Consider the following 25,078-nt stretch of genomic DNA (forward strand, 5'->3'; position numbering starts at 1 on the left):
CGCCGCGTGACGCGGCCGCCCGACCCCCGCGTGCCCCTCAGTCCTTCCGGGTTGGCGGCCACGGGCCCGCCCTCGCCCCGCCCCAAGGTCGGTCGGAGCCGCGGCGCCGGTACCGCGGGCGAGAGCGCGGCGTCGTGTGGGGCTGCGGCGGTGCGTGTGCGGGGCTGTGTGCAGAGCTCCCTGTGGGGGCCCGTGGAGTGGGGCTCGGTGCGGGGCTGCGGGAGGAGCGTGTGCGGGGCTCCGCGCGGGGCGTGTGCGCCGCGTCGTGAGGGGCTGCGCCGGCACCGCCTCGTTCTCCCGGTGCGTGTGGGGGCCAGCCGCTGGTGGGGAGAAGACCGCGGTGCCACGCTGTCGCGGGAAGGGAGGGAGAGAGGGAAGGCAGCGTGGCGGGACGGACGTGCGGGAGGAAGCAGGTGGCCTGAGAAGGGGTCCGCGGGAACGGGGAGTGGGGAGCGGGGAGGTGGCGGCTGCGGGGTGACCCCCGAGCAGGGACAGTGCATAGCCTGGGACGAGTCGCCCGCCCAAGGTCATTCGGTGGCCTCGGGCTATAAATAGCGACAGGAGAGAGAAGGGGCCGCTGCCGTGGGGGCCCGGCGGGATTCCGGGCGAAGAGCACGTTCTCGGCTCCCCTGTCCGCTGCCCTGCGTGTCCCGCCCCGAGTTCGTGCTCTACTGAGTCTCCTGGGCGCCTGCAAGCTGTCTCCCACCCAGAGTGACTCCTTAGGGAGCTATGGCACGGATTGGAGTAGTTTGTTTGGTACTTTGGGGCGCCGCTGTTTCCCCCACCACAGTTCACGTTTTAAAGCAACGGTGTAAAGTGAAAATGGCCCTGAGTCGCAGAAATGCGATCCCCAGTTCGGCTGGTCATGCCAGTTGCTTTGGTTAAGAGCTGTCGTACTTAATTTGGGGAAAAAAAAAAAAAAAAAAAAAAAAAGATTTCTTTTTCTAGCCTGAAAGATAAAGGTGGTGAGGAATGATTGTCTCGTGGCTCCTGGCAGTCGACTGGTCCTAAACCTGCTGTGTTTACATGCCTTCTGTCCAGTGCCATTAATAACTCTTGATTTGTTTTCACATTTGCTGTAGGGGTTCCATACGTGGCAAGGAATTTGTTGTGAGGTCTGGGTGCAATGGCAAGCCTTCTGCGTGTTGCTGTGAGTGGATGCTCAGCTCCTGTTTTTGGCAATGTGTTCCCACCGAAGGCGCATTCCGCTAAGCTGCTGTGCTTGCGAATGTTTAGAACCCACCAGGTGCTTGGGTCTCAGGCAGCTCCAAAGCCAGGTAAATTGATTAAAGTACTGTAAGCAATCTTTTTTATTTTAAAACATGAATTTAAATGGTTTCTTTTTGTTTTCTTTCTTTCAGATCTGCATTAGTACAGAAAAGACTTAAAGTAGAAAGAGCACTCTTAAATCATGTCAGCAGCGTACTTGAGTCAGTTGCAGCACAATTTTAGACTGGCTTTAGAGGACTTAAGCAGAAGGTGTTTGTGTTTATTATGAATACTTTAGATCCACATTGTTTTTGTGGTTAGAGGATTTGAACTCCTGCTAATACTTGCTTGATGGAAGTATTTAAATAAATGCTTTTATTCGTTAAAATCCCGAGTTCCCCATTTGTTTTGGTAGTGCAGCTCTTTGTGTGCATGTGAGAGAAAATACAGACCTCACAAAGACGGCATCTACTAGCATATGTAGACATTATTATCCCACCTTAAAAAAATATCTCTTTGTTTAGGAAACACATTGTATCACTTTGAAAAACTATTGATCTGTATCTTCTTGTGTAGGGTTTGTTAGTGTATTTGCACAAATTGCATTTCAGCAGATGGACAAGTTCAGGTATTTTCAGGAAAAAAAAAACCTGGGAAAGCGGGCACCCTTGTTTCCAGTTTCTAGTATGAGCCTGGTATATGGAGATCAGAACTGACAATTTTTTTCTCTATTCTATACTGTATATAACCTGACAGTTGGAAGGAAGACTGAGGAATACCTAATGCAGGTTTAATGCTATTTTACCCATTACTACTGCATGGGTCATGTCTCCCTTGGAATTTAGAGACCCTGCTTCTGTGCAGATGTCTGCAAAAGATTAATGCGGAGAGTTGGACTGGTTGCACACATGATATTTTGTTCTTCCAAATGTAGACAGTAGGTTACTGCATTAGGTACTTGAGAGTATGAAGAAATTAGTGCTGTTGGAAACAGAAGTGTCTGATTATGAAAAAAACATGGGCCACACAAGTAGCACGTAGTAGCTCAGAGAAGCCTGTATTGTGTAGAATTTGTGACAGTACTAACAATGAATGGTGCATTTTGTGGTCCTTTCATCTTGGTGACTGAAGATATTGGAACTTCTGAAGAAATGTCATGCGGGGAAGTTTCTTTACTCTGAGGGCTCCTGATAAATCTGTATCACAGTTGTGTGCTGAAACCAGAGATTCTTTGATAGATTTGAGATGCTCTCAATTTTTTTTCCATGTTAAATATCTGAATGAAAGAGACATCTGTCAGTCTTCATATGGCAGATTGTCCCTTGGTTGGGAGGATAAACTGGAACATAGGAAACTAGGTTCAAAGTTCTTTCTCAAATATCCCAGGTAAGTGTCCTTGTTTGAGTTTGGAATCAATTTTGTATTTGGCTTTGACCACAAATTTCATCACGAAACTAAAGAATCTCTTCTGTTTTATTGAAATTGGTATGCTACTCTGTGTGTGTGTGAATTTTCTCATTTTTAAAAATAACTTTTGAAAAATTTTCCCACAAGGATGGAGAATTCTGATTAGTGTCATATGTTTAAATGCTCAGTGCTGCCCTGTCAAATCTGTTGTGTGGATGCCCTTATTTAAGGATTAGTAGTATTCATGAAATGCAGTTATTTAATATGGAGAATTACAAGTTTGGTAGTCTTTTGGTTGATAATTAATCTGTCCTTGTAGTGTGCTTTGGTAACATGTGATTTGTCATTCAGTAGAGGACAAATCAAGGAGAAAACAGCAATTTATTGACAAATTAGATGCAGGGCTATTTCTTATATTTACTTTTTAAGTGCTCTTGAATCAAAATATAACAAATTCAAAATACCTGTGTTTTAGTCTTTCAGAAATTAGCTTTGATTATTGTAACACTTGGTAAAATTGCTGTATTACTAAGAAGAGTAAGTTTTCTGAAAAGACTAGTGTCACAGTGATTCTTCTTAAGGCGGTAGTTATTACTTTTACTTGTCTCAGGTTAGCTTTCATTCCATCCAGGCTATGTTATGTACAAGAACATAACTGCTGCTTGAGGACTGGAAATAGGGAGATACAGAGTCAGCTGAAAAGTGAACTTAGAGCTTGGATAATTTTCTTACTGCCAGCTATTATGCTGCTACTTGCTTAATAGAAACATAAGAACTTTCATCCAGGTGTAAACAAGTATTCTTATAATATGTGCCAGGTAGTCACTAGGACCAGCTACTTGAGAAACAGATACAAAACTTTCTGAAGCCCTGGGAAAGGTGCATATGGAGTGACTGACTGAGCTTCCCAGTATACTTCAGATTAGTTTGTCCTACAGCTCTGTGACTTTTACCCCTCTCTGTTTTGGAATTTTAAATATCCTTTTTATTTTGAGGCTTATTTCTTAAAATTTCCTGTTTTTTTCTAAACCTATAACAGTTCATTTTTAATTAGTTCTCTAGGTGAGCTTTATTTTATTTATAAACAAGAAATAGTCTCCTTTAATTTCCCTTTTATCTTTTTTAATTCCTTATTTATGTAATGGGAGGGATCAGGTGTTCGTTTCATCTTCTATACCATTTTGTTTCTTTTTGCCAACATTATATTGCTGTTCTTCGGAATATGTCCTCATCTTCAGAACAGGTGAGATGGTTTGTTTAAAGGTTATTAGAGTAACATAAAAAACAGGCATCCTGTTTTCAATCCCAGAACACATGGCATATAGTCAAAACTTCTCCTTTATCTTTTCCCTAAGTCAGCTTCTATTGGTTGATACTGTTTTGTTGCAGACTACTTCTCAAAGTCAGGTTAAGGAAATGAAAAACTTGTATTTTCTGCTATAGTTTTGACTCAGAATGTTCTCTAAGATTCTTGTATATAGAAGTTAAATGGAGAAAGTCACAGTTACAGTTTTTTTGACTTGAAGTTTAAATATGTCTTCATTACACAGGATTGTGGTAAGGGAATGAGAGAGTGGCTTCTTAGTAGTTTTTAGAAGTTCTAAGTTATGTATATGCCAGAGCATTTCACTGGAATGTGTATTCCATTCTAAGACCTGTGAAATTTAATGATTCTCCTTCTGATAGTGGCAGAATCTAAGTACTGTGTACCTTCTACTCAATATATTAAAAAACTTCACGAGTCAAAAAGGTGCTCTAGGTGTGTGTATATCACTCAGTATTAGGAAGATGTCCATGATGTTGTAAAGTAGTTAGTCAGTAAAACATACTCAAGGCAGTACTTAAAGAGATTATCTGACATGAAGGATTAGAGAGACAACTTGTAGGCTTCACACTCTCACATAACTTTAAAACCCTGGCAGGGATAGCAGATGAGTTTCCTCAGAATAAAACCTAAATCAAGGTCCTAAGTTTATAATCTGAGATTTCAACTTTTCAAAACTATTGACTTTGATGAAATTGCTAAATCCAGCAAACCAAATCTGTGTTAATTACAGATCTTCCGCCAGCTAGAGTATTGATCATACCCTGTTGTGTGTGTCAGCACAGACAGACAGGTGGTATAGACACAAAGTCATGTTTAGAATCCAAAGGGTGAGTTTATTTCCATTACTTCGCTAACGGGGTATTGCTGAAGTAGCACCCGGGCAGAGGAAAACAAGTGGAGACACAAGCACCAGTAAATCATCACAGACCTGCTGTTCACATAGGCTTATCAAGAGTTATTTCCAGCTGAAAGGGAGCTTTACAATCCTCTGTGCCGGTGTCCTGCTTTTTAACCCTTTCTTCCCAAGACCTGTACTGCAGTTTTAAGATAGATCTTTGGTTTTGAGCTGTAAATATCTGCTCCATTTTGGAGCTGTATCACGTGGAAGCTCAGGGAAGTCTACTTAAAACATGTCCTCTGGCTAAAAGCTGGCAAACTGACAGTTTGCTTATGTATTCATTTGCTTTTCTATTTATGGATTGCTGGAGTTCTGGTAGTGGGACAGAGAAGAAAAGTGGGTGAGGCAAATGAGACTTGTTGAATATTTATCTTGGATTTGATCTCCTGAAGCTCTGAAGAAGAGCATGTTCCTCAGTGCTGGTCTGTGATCATTCTGTTTACTAAATAAGGTGCAAATACTTGCCATCTGAAAAAGTTCTACTAATTTTTATTGCATGAAAGATGTACCAATAAAGAACAAGTGAGGAATGAGGCGACACATGTGGCATCTAGTGAATGTATATTTCTGTCCTTTTACTCCTAGCCATTTTTGTTCTGATACTCCACACAGAAGCAAATGAGCAGAAGAAAATTAGAAGCATCTATTGTCATTTGAGCCTTAGGAGCTAAAAGATTTGCTTGAGAAAAAAGTTTTAGTCTAATGTCTTTGTGCCTTTAAATTTGCAGTTATCTATTTCCTTTATGCTATAATTTATTCCTTCCCCTTTTTGCTCCTTCTTTCCCCTCCCTTTTTTCCTCCCCCTTTTCCCCTTGTTTTTCCCTTCCCCTATTTTCCCCTATGTTGCCCCCTCCTTTCTTCCCCTTCGGCATTTTTGTGCTACAAAACCTTCCAAAAGGAGAAAGGGAAGGTAGGACTTTAGTTCTTAACTTTTCTCAGTGCTTTTTGAAAAGTGTTTTGCATTCTACCCTACCCTAGAACTACTTCTTCTCTGAAATTCTGGTTGGTCTCTGTTATATTAACAAATTTCAATCTTCTAGGTTTCATTCCTGCTTCTAAAAGACAAGAGATCTCATTTCCACCGAGTTGATTTAGTGAAAATCAGAAGCAGGACTTTATTGTGTAGTAATTTGAAGAGATGAGGAGAAAAGTCTCTTCAAATGAGAAGGGTAATTTGAGTGACAGCAACAGTTACCACAGCTGGTAACAAGTGGTCAGTGCTGCTGTGGTGGGTATGGCCTGAGTTGCACGGTGATTAGATTTGGTGTATGCTGGTGGAACAAATCATTGCAAAGCTCTGTTACCTTTGTGGGATTCTTGTTTTAGATGTGCATTTTTGCTCCTGTTTTGGCTTTATGTTCTATGAATGTATGTTTTTCTGAATTTGAGTGTTGTCTTGTGATTAAAATATTTCAGATTTTCCCCACCATATAAAACATTAAAACACTTCTGTCTTCAAATTATTTGTTACTATTTTACTAGTCAAATTTCAAAGGCAAAGCTAAAAAAAAAGTAGAAGTAATTAGAATCATAGAATCATTAAGGCTGGAGAAGACCTCTAAGATCAAGTCCAACCTTTGACTGAAAACCACCTTGTCAATTAAGCCATAGCACTAAGTGCCACATCCATTCATTTCTTGAGCACTTCCAGGGATGGTGACTTGACCACTTCCCTTTAGCAACCCATTCCAGTGCTTAATCATCCTTTCAGTGAAGTTCTTCCTGGTGTCCAACCTGAACCACCTGTGTCACCTGTGTCTCAGTAAAACCTCCCTCGTGCAGCAATTAGAAGTAATGAACTTCTTTGTCTGGTGAGCTTTCATTCTGTCTTGTTGGATGTGTTAATTTTTTTTAATGTGTTAGTAGGCTGAGAAGTATAAGTAGGTATTTAAGTTCCAGTTCTTAGCAACTCTGTACTGTTTTTTCATAGCATAGTAAGTTGACAGTACCTTGAAAATTTCTAACCAAAAACATTTTCAGACTGTCAACTTTAAGCACATTATAGTCCAGGTTCAATTTAACAGATAAATAATTTTGATATTTTAAATCTAAATTTAGTTCCTCAAAGCTCTTATATTGTAGTATGTTTTTAGCTTTTTTTTTTGCTTGTTTCTATCTCAAAGTCAAAAGGAGGCCTTCCTAAAATTTGCATTCTTTGCCTGGTACAATTTTTTGTGGCACAATATATAGTATTGTTGGACTATTTCAAAGAGATTTGTAATTTTAAACAGGCCTCTCATCCACTTCCTCCCCCTTTTTTAGGTTTGGGGTTTCTTTGGTGGGTTTTGTTGTTGCTGTTGTTGTTGCTTGATCATTAATATGAGTGACTGCTTAGACTGCTCAAATTATAGTTCATTAATATTCATGTGGTATAAATGTTGTGCATAATAATGTCACAATCCAGGTTTAAATTCTGGATAGGTGTCAGTGAAAGCTGGTACAGGATTCAGCCTATGTGTTGGACTGCATGCTGTCAGTGTAATTGAAGCACTGTAATAGTTTTATGTATGATTATTCTGCTTGAGCCTGTGTATACATAAATAATGTATATGAACACTTGTTTGGATCAGAGAAGTTTACCTCCCAGATATGAGACTGAAAGCCCCCAAATTGTACTAGAATGAGGTTAGATGTTTGTAATTTGAAAATTTTTAACTAAAACATAAATTTCAGCTTCAGCAGTTTCCTGGTGTTACTTAGTGGAGCTTTGAACAAGTTAAGACAAAGAAATAACTTTGAACAGAAATATTTTGAAGAAACTAGTAGCTGGATATTCCTTTATTCTTTAACTACTTCTGAATTGACATTTTTCATTTCTTTGGCAACTTTTAGAGTAGCTTATTGATGTAGTTATGCCTTTCAGTGTACTTTGTGGTGTGTATGTAGCATTCAATAATAGTGATTTGATATAATTTGTAATGTATTACAAACATAGTTAAAATGCAGTTCCACTGTTCAAGTTCATTTATTGCTGTCTTCACAATAACCTGGAAGTAACTAGAAAGCGATTTAAATTCTGGCCTGAGGCAGAATGTGTTATCACCAGTACACCAGGTGTTGTGTAAATCAGAATGCCAGTTACACAATCAGAACTGTGTTAACGATGAGTATGAACTGCACCAAACACTTGTTATTGCTTGTGTGGCTGATTGTGCTCACCTGCTGATCGCTGAGAGAACAAGGATCCCTAGGAAGATGGTGTAATTTAAGGAAATATAAATGATGTTCCTAGAAAATAGCATTCTGCTTCCCCCTCCCTTAGGAGGGAGAATTGCTAACTGTGACATGTGTCTGCATGTGTCTGTACAACGTTGAAGAGTGTCCCTTATGCCAGTTAATTAATGTTTAGTACAACTAATGCTGTCTTATCTGCCACACTTACAGGGATTCCTTATAAACAACTGACTGTGGGAGTCCCCAAGGAGATATTTGAGAATGAGAAGAGAGTGGCTCTGTCACCAGCTGGAGTTCAAGCCTTGGTTAAGCAAGGCTTCAATGTTGTGGTGGAATCTGGTGCTGGAGAAGCTTCTAAATTTTCTGATGACCATTACAGAGAAGTTGGAGCAAAGATCCAGGGGACCAAGGAAGTCCTGGCTTCTGATTTGATTGTGAAAGTAATTGCTTTATTAGTATATTTCCTATTACATTGTTTTTGAGAAATGTGTAGGTAATTTTTTTCTAATAATCTGTGGAAAGTTCAGTAAGTAAGGTCCTTTAAATCAGTGTTTTCCATTTTGAGTTGTGATTCAAGTTTTTTTTTTTTTTTTTTTTTTTAATAGCTCAGGCATGCACCTACACTAAAGAAAAATAAATGAGAGTGTTGAAAAAATGTGGATAATATCTCTAGCAAGTCTTTAACTACCTAAGAGTTGTTGTGTTTTCTAGAGTGAGGTAGAGTAGTTCTGCAATCTAATCAGATGAGAAACCTGCCCTAAGAAATCTTTTATCCAAAATTGGTGACATATAACTCTAGTTACTCTTTAAATAGAGTGGTTTGGGATTTAGAAAACATGATTGTGTAACTGCTCTGAATTCCACAGCAAAGATGTGTTTAAAAATTTGAGAAAAGAGCTAAAAGCAATCTTACTTGAGAGGTATTAGGTTATTCAGAGTCTGAAGGGGAAAAAAAAAGACCTTTACCTTATTGAAGCTTCCTTCAATTGCTCTGTTAAAAATTATCCCATCAGCATTGAACATAGAATTTCTGTGAGCTGCTTTGTGAACCACACTTTTAAGTAGGTTTCTGTTTGGAGAAAAGTGAGAAACTCAGAAGTGAATATAGATGCAGATCAGTGTCTCCTGGACATCTGGCATGAAATGCCCTGTATGTAGTCATGCACTGCAACCTTATTAGTGATTCTTAGTTTGTAGAGCTTAATTGTCATATCTGTTGAGTAATCATTTTGCATAAAAATGATGGATTTGAGGGTAGCTGTCATAAAAGCGAGTGACTGCTAGTTGGAAATCATCAGATTTTTGTGAAAGTGTGTGCTGACAGTTTTTGCCCCGTCACCAATCTACTTGGAGCCAATTCCATGATGTGGACTGCTGCTGAGAAGTGCAGTTACTCAGTTCAGTTGTGTAAATAGTCTTTGATATACATTCTTCTTTCTGTACTTTTTGGATGGGAATGAACAGACTGCAACGTGAGAGAAAGGAAGTGGAATGTGTTCTGATTTCTCTCCTCTGATTAACTTGGAAACTTCTGTCTTTTTTCAGGTGAGAGCTCCTATATATAACTCATCTCTAGGTGTACATGAGGCAGATCTTTTCAAGACAGCAGTGACCCTGATTAGTTTTATCTACCCAGCACAAAATCCAGACCTCCTGAAAAAACTTGCAGAAAAAAAAGCTACTGTCTTGGCTATGGATCAGGTTCCACGGGTCACCATTGCTCAGGGATATGATGCACTTAGCTCCATGGCCAACATTGCTGGGTATGATTTTTGGTGGTTTTATTTTTTTTTTTTTTTTTGCTTCATTAAGTATAACTGGTTTAAAATCATGTGCTTTGATGCTAGGTATATCTAAAATGATTCTACATCTCTATTTTCATAGAGCTGTTTCAAGCAGAGTGGTGTTAAAGTTTTTTATGGTTAGCTTTATAGCAGATCAGAGCAATGCTTTTAAAATAAACAAAATTGAACACAATTCTTTTAATTCCCTGACTGTTTTGTCTAGTACCGTTTTGCTCTGAGCTAACTTATCTTGAATACTGATTATCTGTCATGGGGATCTGGTGTTGTTAGGAGCTAACTAACCCAAAGAACACTCAGTATGAATGCAATTGCCATGGTAGTTACAAACAAAAGATCAAATATTGTCAGACATCTCCATAGAAATATGAATAAAGACTATTAATCTTGTGTTCAGTGATAAAATACTAAGCTTGCTTTATCCTACACATATTCCGGTCAAATGTTCATCTTTTAGATTGGTGTAATTAATGGAATTTACTGAATCTGAGAAAACACTGATGTGTGTTCATCCTTGATTGACAGTTACAAGGCTGTGGTCCTGGCAGCAAATCACTTTGGTCGATTTTTCACGGGTCAAATCACAGCTGCTGGTAAAGTTCCTCCAGCTAAGGTATGTGAAATTAAATACACACTGTGGCAAAAGAATATGTGAATTTCTGAGCAAAGGTAGCTGTTGCTGAAACTACGTTAAAAGGCTTTTTTCCTGCCTTTGGGCTGTTTATAGAGACTTCAGCAATCACTGTAATTATTCTCATGCCACTTTTTGTTCACATCTGTTCTGGATTTGTTTTGGGAATAATAGAATAATTTGAGTTTTATTTAAGTTTGTTTAGTTTTAAATATCAGATTAGCTATAAAGGGTTGGATTTTTTTTCAAAATAGGAGAAGGTAAGGAAGCAGTTAAGAAAATTCAGAGATACTGGTATTTCTGGTGCATTGAGGAGTGCAATGGAAAGAATTTACTTGGAATTACAGATTGATTGGGTTGAAGAGAAATGAAAGTAGAATTAGGGAAGAAAAAAGGAAGATAAATCAAGGAAAAAACCTGTGTTTACTTAGATAAACTATAAGCTACAGAAGAGTTGACTCTTAAATATGTGTAATTAGGAGGTACAGCTTTTAAACTTTTGGATGTATGGGGCAACTCTGCCCAATTAAATTTGGTTTTATCCTAAGGTACCTTGTTTAAATGGCTGGCTAATGAGATTTATCATTTTAGGTGTTGATCATTGGAGGAGGGGTTGCTGGCCTGGCTTCTGCAGGAGCAGCAAAATCAATGGGTGCAGTGGTTCGTGGATTTGATACGAGGTAAGGGTGTGAAAATTGTAATATCAGTCTGAAATTACTTGAAGATTAAGTTGTTTATGGCTGTGTTAGAGTGAAATAATTTGTACTACACTGAGTCATAATTCACTTCCTACCATTTTTATGCCATCATTAGTCCTTAATTTTTTATTAATTTAAAATCTGTCTAAAAATTTTCTATTTTTATTTTAATTCCTTTCTTAAGCATGCTAGATACTTTTATCTTGAGATTAAAGAACATTTATGTTTAATTCTCTGCATGTTGTCAGCGTTCACCTAACACTGAAATTAAGTCTCTTTGTTTAATCTGATGTCATATGATGCAAAGTAAATTACAGGATATTAACAAGCCACAAACACCCACCCCCCGGCAATTTTCCCTGTGAAAATAAGACTTACTAGTACTTCCCATCTCACTGTTTAAAGACAAGGTCACGGGTTCTGTGCTTATCTTCCATTTTAGGCACCTTAGTTTGGGCTGTAGATTTACCAAGAGATGACAACAGAAATGCATGAGGAGAGTTAATCAGCAAGGTCTCAGCTCTGAGGTTTTCTTGAAGCAATTCTGCTGACTATACAGGAAACCATAGGCTGCCTTCATTCATTATTCAAATCTGACTGGCACCTAAATTTATCAATGCAATTATTTTTTACACTAAATACATAAAGCTGAGGACTTTTGTTATGGTCTCCTTAATACTAGAATAAGTTTTACATCTTTTGTCTGAAGATTGCTACTAAAACCACTGGTGAAGTCATGATGTATTTTTAAATTTGTGGTTTTGCTGTCACCTACAATTTTCTTTTTCTAGAGCTGCAGCCCTGGAGCAGTTCAAGTCTCTTGGTGCTGAGCCTTTGGAAGTAGACTTAAAGGAATCTGGAGAGGGACAAGGTGGTTATGCTAAAGAAATGTCCAAAGAATTTATTGAAGCTGAAATGAAGCTCTTTGCCAAACAGTGCCAAGATGTTGACATTATCATCACTACAGCACTTATTCCAGGTATGTTTTATGTGAAAAATGCTAATTTTCATTCTTCTAGGTAAGTTGTTCTATTTTGAGGTTGCATCTGCATGAAAACATAGGGGTTAATGAATTATGTCTGTGTGAGCATGTGCCTCACTTCTGTGATAAAAGGCCTGGTTTTAAAGTGAGTCTTTTTTTTTTTAAAACAACTTTTGTTTTCAAAGACTATCAGTATGAATCAAATACTGTCATGTTTTTCTTACTACAAAAGGAGTATTTAGTAATAAAGTGAGAATATATAATTCTCTTGCATATCTATTGCATCACTGCTACTTCTGCTACACAACTTGTGCTCTGAAACAAGTCTGATTGAAATGGAACTGTCCTTTGTAATTGAAACATAGTAAGGTAGAGCTTAGATTTTAGTGCTTCATGTTGCACAATGTCTGTATTTTATTAGCTTGCAATGTGGTGGCATTTTTTGTTCTCCTTATGGCTGGAATTGTAAGATTGGATGTTAAGATTGTCAGTTTGCTGGCAGAATTGGACTAATCTTTGGAAGACTACTATGCATAACTTTCTTGTATGCTTTTGCAGCAGGATGTTCTAGCACTTCTGTTGTTATTAAAAAAACCCTTTTTATCGTAGGTACCAAGTACTTGAAAATTTTGCTTACAAAATTAAAGCATATATATACAGCAAAGAGGAGAAGTCATCTCTGAGTTCAACAGATAGAAAGCTATATTTTGTGTTTAACTTACTATGCCTTGTTTTGTCAGGAAAAAAAGCCCCAATCTTGTTTAAGAAAGATATGATTGAATCAATGAAGGAAGGTTCAGTTGTTGTGGATTTAGCTGCAGAAGCAGGAGGAAATATTGAGACTACAAAGCCTGGAGAAATGTATGTTCATAAGGTGAGCATTTTAATCTGCAATTCATTCTCAGTTCACCTGAACTTCCATGGAGTTTTGTAAACTATATGCTGAAAAGAAGCACCTGAATTTTCAACAATCTTTCAGCTGCTTTGGGCTGAAAGTAATCCTTTAGATTTGCATTTGGTCACTATTTAAATTAAAAAAAATGAATATTTCTAAAGAAACTAACACCTTTGTATTGTGTTAATTTGGTTGTTAATAGATATTACAGAATTCTTGCTAATTAAACTTCCAAGTCCAGTGTTTGTCTCTTCTGAGTTGAAGGTGGGATTTGATATCTATTTCTTGGTCTATCTAAAAAACACAGCAGTAGCAATAGGTTCTTTGATTTGCTTATCACCTCCCATGAGGTTAACATTTCCTGTCATAGGCAAAGCTAAGCAGGTTCAGACTCTCAGTGTTTACTTCAGTACAAAGTCTCTGGCTTGCTCAGTACTATTTCAGCTTCAGGAGGGTGCTGGCTTTGCTTTTCTTTATCTTCAACAACATGAGTGTGTCTCCCATAGATCATCCAAAGCATTTGAAACCCAAACTAGATGTAGCATAAATTGGTTCCTTAAAGCAGTTTTGGTCTGGACTGAACTACTTTGGTTTTGCTTCAGTGTTCATTTGCTCAGTTGAGAACTTGTCTTTCTGCTTTTTGGGTTTTGTTTTTGGTACTTATAGGAAGTCTGCTAACAATTACAACAATCTGGGTGATGAGATTTATAGTAGCAGATTTCCTAGGCAGTAATTTGGTAATGCAAGGATGTAATACCTTTATTTGCCTGTGGGACACTGCTGCCATGGTTGTCATTGACATAAGCAGAATTCTGTTTGTATATATCAAAGAATCACATGTTGCACTTGTCTTTGTGGCTTTCTAGGGCTTTTGATGTCATTACTTAAAACCTGAAACTAGAGAATGTAGAAGACAAGTAAGCAGATACTTGCATGAAGGGTTTATATGGAACACTTTTAGTCAGAGGAATATTACCCCGGGATTTAGTGTTCTGGCTCTGTGTTATGGAAAATATCAGAACTATTAGGATTGTGCCAGAGCATTGCATTAGGAAGCCAGAGTTCTGGAAGCATGTATGTATCTTAGCTGCAAGTTGTGGGAGCAGTGTTTTAACACAAGCCTTCTTTTGAACATCTAGAGTGTGTGCCAGCCTTAGCTTCCCATTCCTTCCTAAAGCCTGATATCCTTTAGTTCTCATTAGTTCTTTAAGCAGTGAGGATATATTAGGTTACATTTTTACGTTCATATGAACTCAGACACATCTCTTGCAGAGCTCTGAGGGAGCTGCCTTCACTCCACTGGCATACCGAAACTTGTCTCCAGTGCATGCCTTCCAGAAAAACTGAGAAGATGCCAAGCATTAGGCAGATTAATCTGTTACCTGATTGCTTAAAGAATTTAGGTTCTGAGAGAATGTAGGATTTTGAAAGGGCAAGCTCTTGCATCAATATGTCTTCCTCTATGTGAAGTCTTGTTGCTTATAGAGTTTAAGGTGTTGGATTTGATCATGTTGGATTTTGTAGCTATTGTGATCTGTCCCTGAATTAGTAGTGTCAGAGCTGCAGGTAGCCAATTTAGTTGGGGTTATAAACTGAGAAAAGTGATACAGTTTGAATAGGTATTTCCAAAAGGATATACTGGAAGAGATTATGCTTTTTCAGAGATTGTACAAATCCTTATTATTTTATTTGGATTTTTTTTCAGGGTGTTACACACATTGGGTACACAGATCTGCCTAGCAGAATGGCTACTCAGGCCAGTACCCTGTATTCTAATAATATTATCAAACTTCTAAAAGCTATTAGTCCTGACAAAGAAAACTTCTACTTTGATCCAAAAGATGACTTTGACTATGGGACTCTAGATCATGTTATTAGAGGAACTGTAGTAATGAAGGTAAGCCAGTAAATACTCTATTTTTAATTTGTGAGTACAGACCTAACATTTATCATTTCTGTTTCTTCAAAATGCATTCAGAGATACTGCATGTCAACAGACTTCAGAGGTGGCTTGGTGGAGTGTGTGGATAACTGTGAGTTTATTCAGATGAAAATTCCTCTGTTTCTTTTTAGTATCTTGTCAAGGTTAAATCTAATGTATTTACTAATGAAAAATAGGAAAAAAATAAAGTTTGTCTGTTTCATGAGAAAAAAACATAGCTACTGAAAACATATTTGAGGCTTTACCAGACCAAAACATTCTTCCAGAAAAACATTCTTCCTTTTTTAAGGAAAAAAAAAAGTGTTCCTTTTATAAGATAAAAAACGGTGAAACTAGAACATGCAAAATACTTGAAGCTTTATCAGAAAATAATAAAATAAAAACTCATGGCATATACTTCAGCTCTCCCAGACCATTGAAGTGGTGTGTACAACTCAGTGCTGATAGCTCCACAAAGGCCTGAAAATTAACAAGAAATGTGGGATATCATCAATTGTTCCTATCTGAGGTCTGGAAAGACTATGATTACAGTTCACATCTGTAGCAGATTTTGTTATTTCCAAGGGTTAGTTTTATTTTGTATAGATGTTTTCCACTTAAGGAACTTTATCTCTTTGCTTTTCTCTTGTTTTTGCTCTGGAGCCTTGTGCTGTCTCTTCACCAGGAACTCTTGGACACTAATATCAGATCTTGTCTGAAGAATGTGTAAGCCAGTATGATTAACTTGGTCATGCCATGCAAACTTCTGCTGATGCAGAAAAAGAGCCTGTTCCTGAGCATGGCTGTAGGATGTTAGCACTTGCCTGAATTGCCTGATTAAGAAGAAAAGGCTTCTCTAAGTATTAAGCATCTGCCATGTTAGGCATAACTGTAAATATCTCTTGTCAGGATGGCAAAGTGATTTTCCCAGCACCTCCACCAAATAACATTCCTCAGGGAGCGCCAGTGAAGCAGAAGACTGTAGCAGAGCTGGAAGCAGAAAAAGCAGCTACTATTACACCTTTTAGAAAAACCATGACTACTGCATCTGTGTACACAGCAGGTGGGCAACTTCCATAGCTGGAGAATAGTGTAGAGTACTTCTCACACTAATTCTAAGTACTAATACTTTTGAATGACCCATCATCTAACTCATTCAATTGAATAGCTGTTTGGGAGAGCAGTTGATGGGCTGGTGTATCCTGGTGCAAAATCAGCATAGTGTAAGAGTTGCTTCAGAGGGAAAATAAAACTTCTGAAATTTTACCAAAAGTATTTGATATTTCAACAAGTGCTGATTCTCTGCATATATATGTGTTTAACTCTACTTAAATATTAGTAAAATGCTTTAAATTCTGAAGGACTCCTGCCAGGGACTGTGCCCATACTTTGCAGCAGAATCAGTTCAATGTCTTTGCTTTCTTCAGATTTTACTGCATTGTGTGAGACTTAAGTGGACACAGTCTACTGAAGTATTGGAAATAAGACTTTGCTTTGACAAATACATATTGGCTCTTAATTTCATTTGTTACTCTCAGTGCATCAGAACTTTTGCATGAAGTAATTAATGAATTCAGTAGTCTTAATTTTAATTCCTGTTCTTCATACATATGCTTTGATACACCCAAGCCATATCTCAACATAATTGTGACTTCTACATTTTTTTCTATAGAACAGGAGAGTGACAGGATTCAGTGTTGGTGTAGAAACCTATCTTTGCTGCGTTGTGTCCATGCGTAACAAATATGTGTGGATTATATTTATGGCTTTATTTTCTGTTACAAAGGAAAGATTAGCACTGAAAGAACTTTGTGTATTTGAAAAGATTATCACCCTGATTTTGAAACTCATCCATGCAGAGAATTCCATTTTGCTTTTGTGTCAGTTCTAGGCTCCTGTTTTACACAGTTTAAATGTAAGAAGCCATTGGAAAGTTAGAGTTTTCATGTGCTTTCCTTCTAGGTTTAGCTGGTATGTTGGGGCTGGGCATTGTAGCACCTAATGCTGCTTTCACACAAATGGTGACGACGTTTGGCCTCTCTGGAATAGTGGGGTACCACACAGTATGGGGTGTGACTCCTGCTCTGCACTCGCCACTCATGTCTGTGACTAATGCTATCTCAGGTAAGTGGCTGTCACACAGCTGCTTGTTTTCTACTTGAAGTAGGAACAACTTCTTCTACCTGAATTAGTACTGCTGTGCATGTTTGAGTTTACTTTCATAAATAGCAAGGACGCCTGAAACAATGTATTTTTGAGGGTATGATTTTTCAAAAGAAAGGCCAATGTGATGCTGTATCCTTATAATTTTCACAAGTAATTTTTACACTTGACCTATTTACTTAAAAGTTAGATTTACTTGGAGTGATGCAGTCTTTTTTTGTAGACTACATCTTTCCTCCCATCTCTTCAAAAGATTGCCCTGAAAACAACTTATCTTTTCTATTTTTTGCATTCTTCTATTCATCTCCTCAAACTATGTGTTTTGAGACAGGGGAAAAAATAAAACAAATCCTAAATTACCCATAAAATTCATAATTCTTATAAGTAGGATTTTATGTATCTGTGTTTGGCTATATGTGGAAGGTCACAAGTGATCTACTTTGGTTATTATAAAAAAAATTCCTTTATTGAACAAGTACTTGGCTAACTCTTTGCTTGAGGCACTTCTTTAAAACTACATTCATATACTCTTTTTTTTTTTCTTTGAAACATGTCTGTATTCCTGAAAAAGACTGTGGTAGTCTTCTTTTAAACATTAATGTGTGAAGTGGGGATCAAAATTGAATTGACTGGTATGTGTCCAGCAGTTGAAAGGAAACTTCCAATAGGTATAGAGCCTTTTAAGGTTACACAGTAACCTTTTCCAGTAACACTTTTTTTCTCTTTTAAATAGGTCTGACTGCAGTTGGTGGGCTGGTACTGATGGGAGGCCACTATCTCCCTCAAAATATTTCCCAAAGCCTAGCAGTGCTTTCAGCCTTTATATCTTCAGTCAATATTGCAGGTATGAATGTTAGCTTTTCTCCCAATGATAACTTCAAGTACTAGTGTAATTTTTAAATTTCTTCTAGTTCTTTAATTGTATAATTCCAGAAATACTAGTCTGAGACTAGAATCTGAGAGCATTTATGAATAAAAAGCCATTAGCCCTCCAATTTTCACAGTAGTTATTATAGGTATTTTGCATAGCCTGTGGAGTAACCTCTTTTAGGAATTATTTAAATGTGCATTTTCCTTTCATTATTTTGGGTGGTGATTATATACAATATATTTCCCGTATAACCCAAGAGGGTAGTTGTAAAGGATTTGTACTTGTATTAATTTTCCTCCTTGAAATACATACTCGTGGCATAGAACAAAATTCTGTTTCCTTGAGCTTCAGAAGTCCCAACTTCAATAATAAAAAGACAATAAAGTGAGCATTAGGTGACTTAGAAATACTGCTTCTACTAGAGCAGATGGGTAAAAGAACACACTCATAAACTAAGCCATATGCTACAGTCAGTGTAGAGTATGGAGCCCAGAGCAAGTCCTCCTTTTCTTCTGAATTTCTTCCATAGGCTAAAAGAGACAGCAAGATCTAACCCTGATTATACCTTTGTTTCCTGATAGTTTTCTAGGTTACTAGCTTTATTAGTTGCTAAATTGTGTGGTAATATGGTATTACTAAATATTTCTCTTATAAGTTGGAATGTGCTTGATTTCAGATTTTATTTTTTTAAGATTGTTCCTTTACTTTGTTCAGGTGGTTTTTTAGTTACACAGAGAATGCTGGATATGTTCAAACGTCCCACAGACCCTCCTGAGTACAACTACTTGTACCTGCTCCCTGGTGGTGTATTTGTAGGAGGCTATGCAGCTGCTCTCAGCGGTGGTTATAACATTGAACAAGTAAGAAGATAACTTCATGGGTCTTAGCCCAGTGCTCAGTGTTATGTTTCTTCATGCCTGTTTTGTTAAGGGGTAAATAACAAATAATCCAAGGTCTTTTCATCAGCTGCATGTTCCCACAAGGCCAATCTGAAGCTGATCCACTGTAAGCTTGCAGTTACGTAGCTAACATACTTCAAAAGCTCTGTTATTGTTTGGTTTTGTGTTAACATAGCAGTACTTTTATTTATTGGACTGTTTTCCTAAACCGCAGTCTAAATAATACAGTAACTACAGAAATCAGTCTTTGTTTTAAATGTTTCTGAAAGTTCAAATTGGCATGACAGTTAAAAAAGGATGGGATCAGTTTTCAGCATAGAGGGATATAGAGGGATTTTATCTATGACACCTTTTATAGTAAACTTTTGTTTACATTTGTTTTAATAGTAAGAAAAATCAATCTATATTGCCTTGTACATTTGGAAAAAGTGAATCCAAACATACTGTTATGGCAGGGGCTTGTAATGTATTTGTGTTTTGCCAATTATCTGGACATATATAGCTCAGTTCGTGTATGTTTGTTTATACTTTTTGCAAGCAACAGTTATAGAATGCCACAGAATCATTAATGTAGGAAAAGACCTTTAAGATCAAGTTCAGCTGTCAGCCTTGCACCACCACCATGGTCACCACTGGACCACGTCCTCCAGGACCACATCCACAAGTTTTTCAAACACTTCCAGGGATGGTGACTCCACTTTCCTGGGCAGCCTGTTCCAAGGTTTGACCATGCTTTCCACGGAAAAAAAAAAGTCCTGATATCTAATATAACATCCATCACGAGCAACTTGAGGTTATTTCCTCTTGTCCTCTCACTTGTTACCTGGAAGATGAGACCAATTCCCACCTGGCTACAATCTCATTTTGAGGAGTTGTAGAGAGTAACAAAGTCTTCACTGATCTTCCTTTTCTCCAGACTGAACAGCCCCAACTCCTTCCTCATCAGACTTGTGCTCCAGATGCTTCACAGCTCTGTTGCCCTTCTCTGGACTTGCTTCAGTATCTTTATTGGAGTGGGGGTCCAAAACTGGATAGAGGATTCAAGGTGTGGCCTCTCCAGTGCTGGCTACAGGGGAATGATCACAGTTTTACTCCTTCTGGCCATACTCTTGCTGGTAGTTCAGAACTATCTGAACTGTTTCTTAGTTCAAATTTGCCATAAACAAATTCTGAAACTATTCCTATAATGAATAGGACCATATAGTTTTGGGTTTGTGATAAAGGAAAGATTGCTTCTGAATGATGTGGAAAATTGGTTTGGCTCTAGTTAATATTCTTTCTACGGGTAGAAAAGGATCATCAAGTGACAGAAAAACTTTATAGATATCACATTTTAATTGGCCAAAAACTCATCCTGTATGACAGTTTCTCGACTTCAAATAAGAATTGTGACTTAACACACATTCTGGAGAAATCAGCTATTTTGTGTAATTGTCAGAGATGTTTTTATAGAAATGCAATTTGTCACTACTTCATCCTGATGGTTTTTCTTATTTTAAAGGTGATGTATTTGGGCTCAGGACTGTGCTGTGTTGGTGCCCTAGCTGGTTTGTCTACCCAAGGAACAGCTCGTCTTGGAAATGCTTTGGGTATGATTGGTGTCGCAGGAGGTTTGGCCGCAACTCTTGGAAGCCTTAATCCCTCGCCTGAATTGTTGGCACAGATGTCAGGTGCAATGGCACTTGGTGGAACCATAGGTATGCATATGATGAACTAACAATCTGTGTTCCATGCATGCATATATGCAACCTGTATATAGGTAAAATACTGTATAGCTCGCAGGTGAATTGACTAACTGACATTTGTGGTTTGTGCAAAATTATTTGGCAAATGTGTGAACAAATTATCGTAACTTTCAGGGCTTTTATTAATGCTTCACAATGTGGTAAGGAATAGGCTGACTGAAAAATGGGACCACATCATCTCTGATAGGGAAACTTTTGTCCAGAGGTAAATGATCTTGCCCAGCTTCATACTTCTGTTCAGTTCCTGACCAAATACTGCTAAATTCTCTCTTTTACTGTGCCTTTGTCACAGAAAACAATGAATTTCTCAATATTTAATGAAGCTTCTCAGCATATAATATGCTTTAATCTTTCTATTTTTCACGATGCACAGGTGCAACCTTCAGTTCAATGCCATAGCAAATTCTAGTTGGAACAGACTTGTGTATGTGTAATCATTGCACACTGAACCATCCTGTACTAATTTCTAGGTGAACAGGTGGGCTGTATTTTCTAAGACTTCCCTTCTGTCTTCAACTCTCAATAGGTCTGACAATCGCTAAACGCATCCAGATTACAGATCTGCCTCAGCTAGTGGCTGCTTTCCACAGTTTGGTCGGTTTGGCTGCTGTGCTCACCTGTGTAGCAGAGTACATGATTGAATATCCTCACTTCACCACTGATCCTGCTGCAAACCTCACCAAGATTGTGGCATACCTTGGCACATACATTGGTGGAGTGACATTCAGTGGCTCTCTTGTTGCGTATGGAAAACTGCAAGGTGAGACCTTCTATTCAGAATTAAATATCTGTTAAAAGATTTTCCTTCCCCTGAGATTTAGCTCTACTTTTAGACTGCTATGTAATTGGAAAGAAACACTGTATTTTGGACCAGGTAAAAGTTTATATGTTTAATTTTTGCAAGTATGCTTTTTTGTTTCTATTTAATTTGTGTACAGCTTTAGTTATGAAAGGTTGTCTTCAGTGCTTTAGCATATTATTACTATTCATCTTGTCTAGAAAAAAGTGTTGCTTTGGTGTTAAGACATTAGTAATACTTCTAGGATTTTTTGCTTTACACTGCATTAAGTTAGGCAGCCTGCAATATTGAGGCTGCCTCACTTTAAACTATTCAGTTCACTGTCTATTTTACCTGCTGTGCAGACTCCATGTTCCATGCCTCTTGGTGTTTTAGCAAATATGCTTTCTAAGTTAAATGCTCACTAATTCCTGATTCTTATGCATGTGAAGGTTTCTTTAATGCATTTATTTTTGGTTTTCTAAGCACAGAGCTTTTGAGAAGCTGAGGTAATACTTGTACTTAGAATTTCAGGCTGAGAGCTTCCTATTACTAATCCTGTTGTTAACTTTGCAATAGTTCCTTTGGGAAACATCTGTTTATTTTCTTCAGTGTTTGTGAGACCAGCCATTGAAGGAGGAAATACGACAAGGATGGAAAGCTGTCTTCTCTAATAATCTTTTGAAGGATTTGTCAGTAGTATGTATTTCTGATGTATCTCTGCTAAGCAGTTATTAATTTATTTCTCAGTTTTTTTTTTCTCTCCATTTTTACCCCCTCAGTGATTTGTGCGCATGTCCCTGGTGAACTTCACTGCCTGTTTGAGCCTGCTTTCCTATTTCTGTTTAATTTTTTCTCCCTTACATTTTCATATTGTCGTGGTATGAAATACGAAGCTTGTCTATACTAGTGAACTACTGATCTTATGGTATGGAAAAGGGTAGTAAGTCACACACTTTGACTCCTCTGGCTGACACCATCAGTTCATTTTTTCCCTTGAATTCAACTTTTCTCAAATTTTTATGAGAAAATTAAAATTAATGAAATGAAATTACATTAAAATGAATTTTAAAATAAATTTTTTTCTCAAATTTAAATGAGACACTGTTATATCTGATGTAAATAATTACTGGGAAACTTGCATTGTTTCAACTCTTTGTCATGTGGTTTGAAAAAAAAACTCTAATATGAAATAAATGTGAAATAAGTGTGACTGTCTTTTTGAACTGAATCACACTAATACTGAACTGCCTTTTCCCCTCAAGTTTCTGCAGATGGGGGAAGCTGTGGGAGTTCCGTGTGACTGAGGGTAGTTGTGAAATTAATGCATTTGAAAGCAGGAGTGTTTCGTACTTGGTGTTATCTGTGTAGTCATGTTTTTTTAAGCACACTGTTTTTGAGAGACTGAGATAATCCTAGTTCCAGCTAAAAGCTTCTTTCTACTGTGTGTCATATTCAACATACAAAGACCTGGAGACAATGTGGAAGGACTTTGTTGAAGGAAAAATATAAAGGCTTTTCAAAAGGAAAAAAAAATTTCTAACTTTCCTGGAGCACTTCAGTGAAATTAGGAAGTAGATAGAGTTTAAAGAAGAGTATTTGAGAATCTAGAGGAGGTTTGATTGTCTTGCAGTTCTGAGTCAGCAGAAGATCTAAGCTTCAACTAACTTGTTTTATTTTCTACCCCTCCCTTTTTTTTTTTTTTAATTTTTCTTTCGCTGAGTTATTCAGTCTTCTCTGAAGGTAAGCAACATGCTTCCTTGAATGTTCATGTCTGAGAATGTTTGATTGCAGGTATCCTGAATTCTGCCCCTCTGCTCTTGCCTGGTCGACACGCATTGAATGCAGGATTGCTGGTTGCTAGCATTGGTGGGATGGTTCCCTACATGATTGATCCTTCTTACACCACAGGAATTACTTGCCTGGGTTCTGTGTCAGCACTCTCAGCCATAATGGTAAGCTGAGGAATTGTAGAAAGTGAAACAAGTTACACAAGGAGTTTATTCTCCAGTTTTGCAAGTTTCCTCTTTATGCATTATATTTACCATCCTGAGTCACAGTGGGCATGGTGCCTGCCTGTGTGGTAACTTGCAGTAACAAGTAGCAATTGACTTTTCTAGATCTAGCTGTAAACCAGAACTGTTCCAGAGAACTGGAATGCATTTTTATACTTTTGCAGCTATTGATTAATGAAGTTTTTTATATGACAGAGTGATATTTGAGAAGACCTTTAAGAAAGTTAATCCCTAAAATACCTAAAAGAGATCTGGATTTACAGATTATTATGATTGAAGATGACTTCCATGTGTAACTTCTGCCATTCATTTACACCAGTGAATGCCAGTGTTGCAAAATTTACCTTGAATATTGCCATTCTGTAAACTGAGTCTTGCAAAGACCGTTCAATATGAATGCCTTAACGGTATGAATAGTTCCATGGAGCTAGTAGGATAATTTTTGCAAGTAAAAAAATGTGACTAAGCAGAGCATGTTTATGGTGCTAAGCAGAGCATGTTTATGGTGCTAAGCAGAGCATGTGTATGGGTACCTTTCTGTCCTCTCTGAAAAGACAGATTTGGTAAGTCCAATCCTCATCCTGAATACCTACACTGACAATACTTGAATAGCCTCTTAGTAACTTGATAGTTGCTTAGAAAGGTTGTGGATGCCCCATTCCTGGAAGTGTCCAAGACCAGGTTGGATGGGACCCTGAACAACATGACTTAATTGGTAATATCCCTGCCCAAGGCAGGGCAGTTGGAACTGGCTGATCTTTGAGGTCCCTTCCAACACAAACCATTCTATGATTCTATATTTATTTTTCAGTGCTGCAGGCTGTGTGTCTTTTCTGGGTGTTCTCCTTAGTCATTGCTGATGTGAAGTATTTTCTTTCCTTCTCCAGGGTGTCACTTTAACAGCAGCTATTGGAGGTGCTGACATGCCTGTAGTTATTACTGTCCTGAACAGTTACTCTGGATGGGCTTTGTGTGCCGAGGGCTTTCTCCTGAACAACAACTTGCTGACCATTGTTGGTGCACTCATCGGCTCCTCTGGGGCCATCCTCTCTTACATCATGTGTGTGGTAAGATGTCAAGAGAAACTCTGCTGGTTTGCTGAGTAATGAAAAAACTTACTTAACCATGTGTTTAGGAAGATAAGCCATTGGATCTCAAACTGTTAAATGCTTATAGACTAGAAAATTCTTGATTGAAACTGTTGGACTGGATGTCAGTCATTTTTCTTTGATTGGGTGAGAGACATCTCAAAACTGAGAAAAGCACTTGCATTGACTTAAGCATTAAGGATTTGGATCTGGGCTCAAGGAAGTATGATTACTTGTGGTCAGCTATTTCTTTTCCAGTCATACAGCTTCTGAAATGTGGTTAGATTTAAGCTAGATTTAATATGTAGCAGGAGATACTTTAAGAAATGTGTTCGTTGGTTAGCCAGTGATTTACAGTTTGGTTTTTGGAGTGCAGAAACGTGTGCCCTTTTCTTCAGAGCAGCTATTTTGGAGTACCACGGGGTGGCAGCAGGCCTGCACGAGTTCAGTGCTGATGCGCCTGTGTGTCATCAAGCTTGAGCTTCATCTTGGTGTGAGAGTTGTATTGTGTTATTAGTAATGACCTCCTTTTCTCTGGAACATTTGTATGGAAGTCTTATATTCAAAGATGAAGA

At 38.0% G+C, this 25,078-nt stretch overlaps 1 protein-coding gene across 3 annotated transcripts in view; it reads left to right on the top strand.

Moving 5' to 3' along the window:
- Positions 1 to 38: 38 nt before the first annotated feature.
- Positions 39 to 25,078, top strand: part of NNT (nicotinamide nucleotide transhydrogenase) — a 42,453-nt gene continuing 17,413 nt past the window's right edge. The window contains exons 1-17 of one of the 3 annotated variants that reach the window (XM_068175817.1): positions 39 to 150; positions 1,083 to 1,277; positions 8,226 to 8,455; positions 9,561 to 9,778; positions 10,343 to 10,430; positions 11,040 to 11,128; positions 11,938 to 12,125; positions 12,869 to 13,002; positions 14,729 to 14,920; positions 15,854 to 16,007; positions 16,907 to 17,068; positions 17,841 to 17,951; positions 18,693 to 18,838; positions 20,379 to 20,574; positions 21,149 to 21,382; positions 23,195 to 23,355; positions 24,303 to 24,482. In XM_068175817.1, the coding sequence (XP_068031918.1) occupies positions 1,127 to 1,277; positions 8,226 to 8,455; positions 9,561 to 9,778; positions 10,343 to 10,430; positions 11,040 to 11,128; positions 11,938 to 12,125; positions 12,869 to 13,002; positions 14,729 to 14,920; positions 15,854 to 16,007; positions 16,907 to 17,068; positions 17,841 to 17,951; positions 18,693 to 18,838; positions 20,379 to 20,574; positions 21,149 to 21,382; positions 23,195 to 23,355; positions 24,303 to 24,482 (2,634 nt within the window). In that variant the 5' untranslated portion in view covers positions 39 to 150; positions 1,083 to 1,126. The other 2 variants (XM_068175816.1, XM_068175818.1) reach the window with 2 other exon arrangements.

Source organism: Anomalospiza imberbis, chromosome Z, assembly GCF_031753505.1.
Source record: "Anomalospiza imberbis isolate Cuckoo-Finch-1a 21T00152 chromosome Z, ASM3175350v1, whole genome shotgun sequence".
NCBI classification, from domain to species: domain Eukaryota; kingdom Metazoa; phylum Chordata; class Aves; order Passeriformes; family Viduidae; genus Anomalospiza; species Anomalospiza imberbis.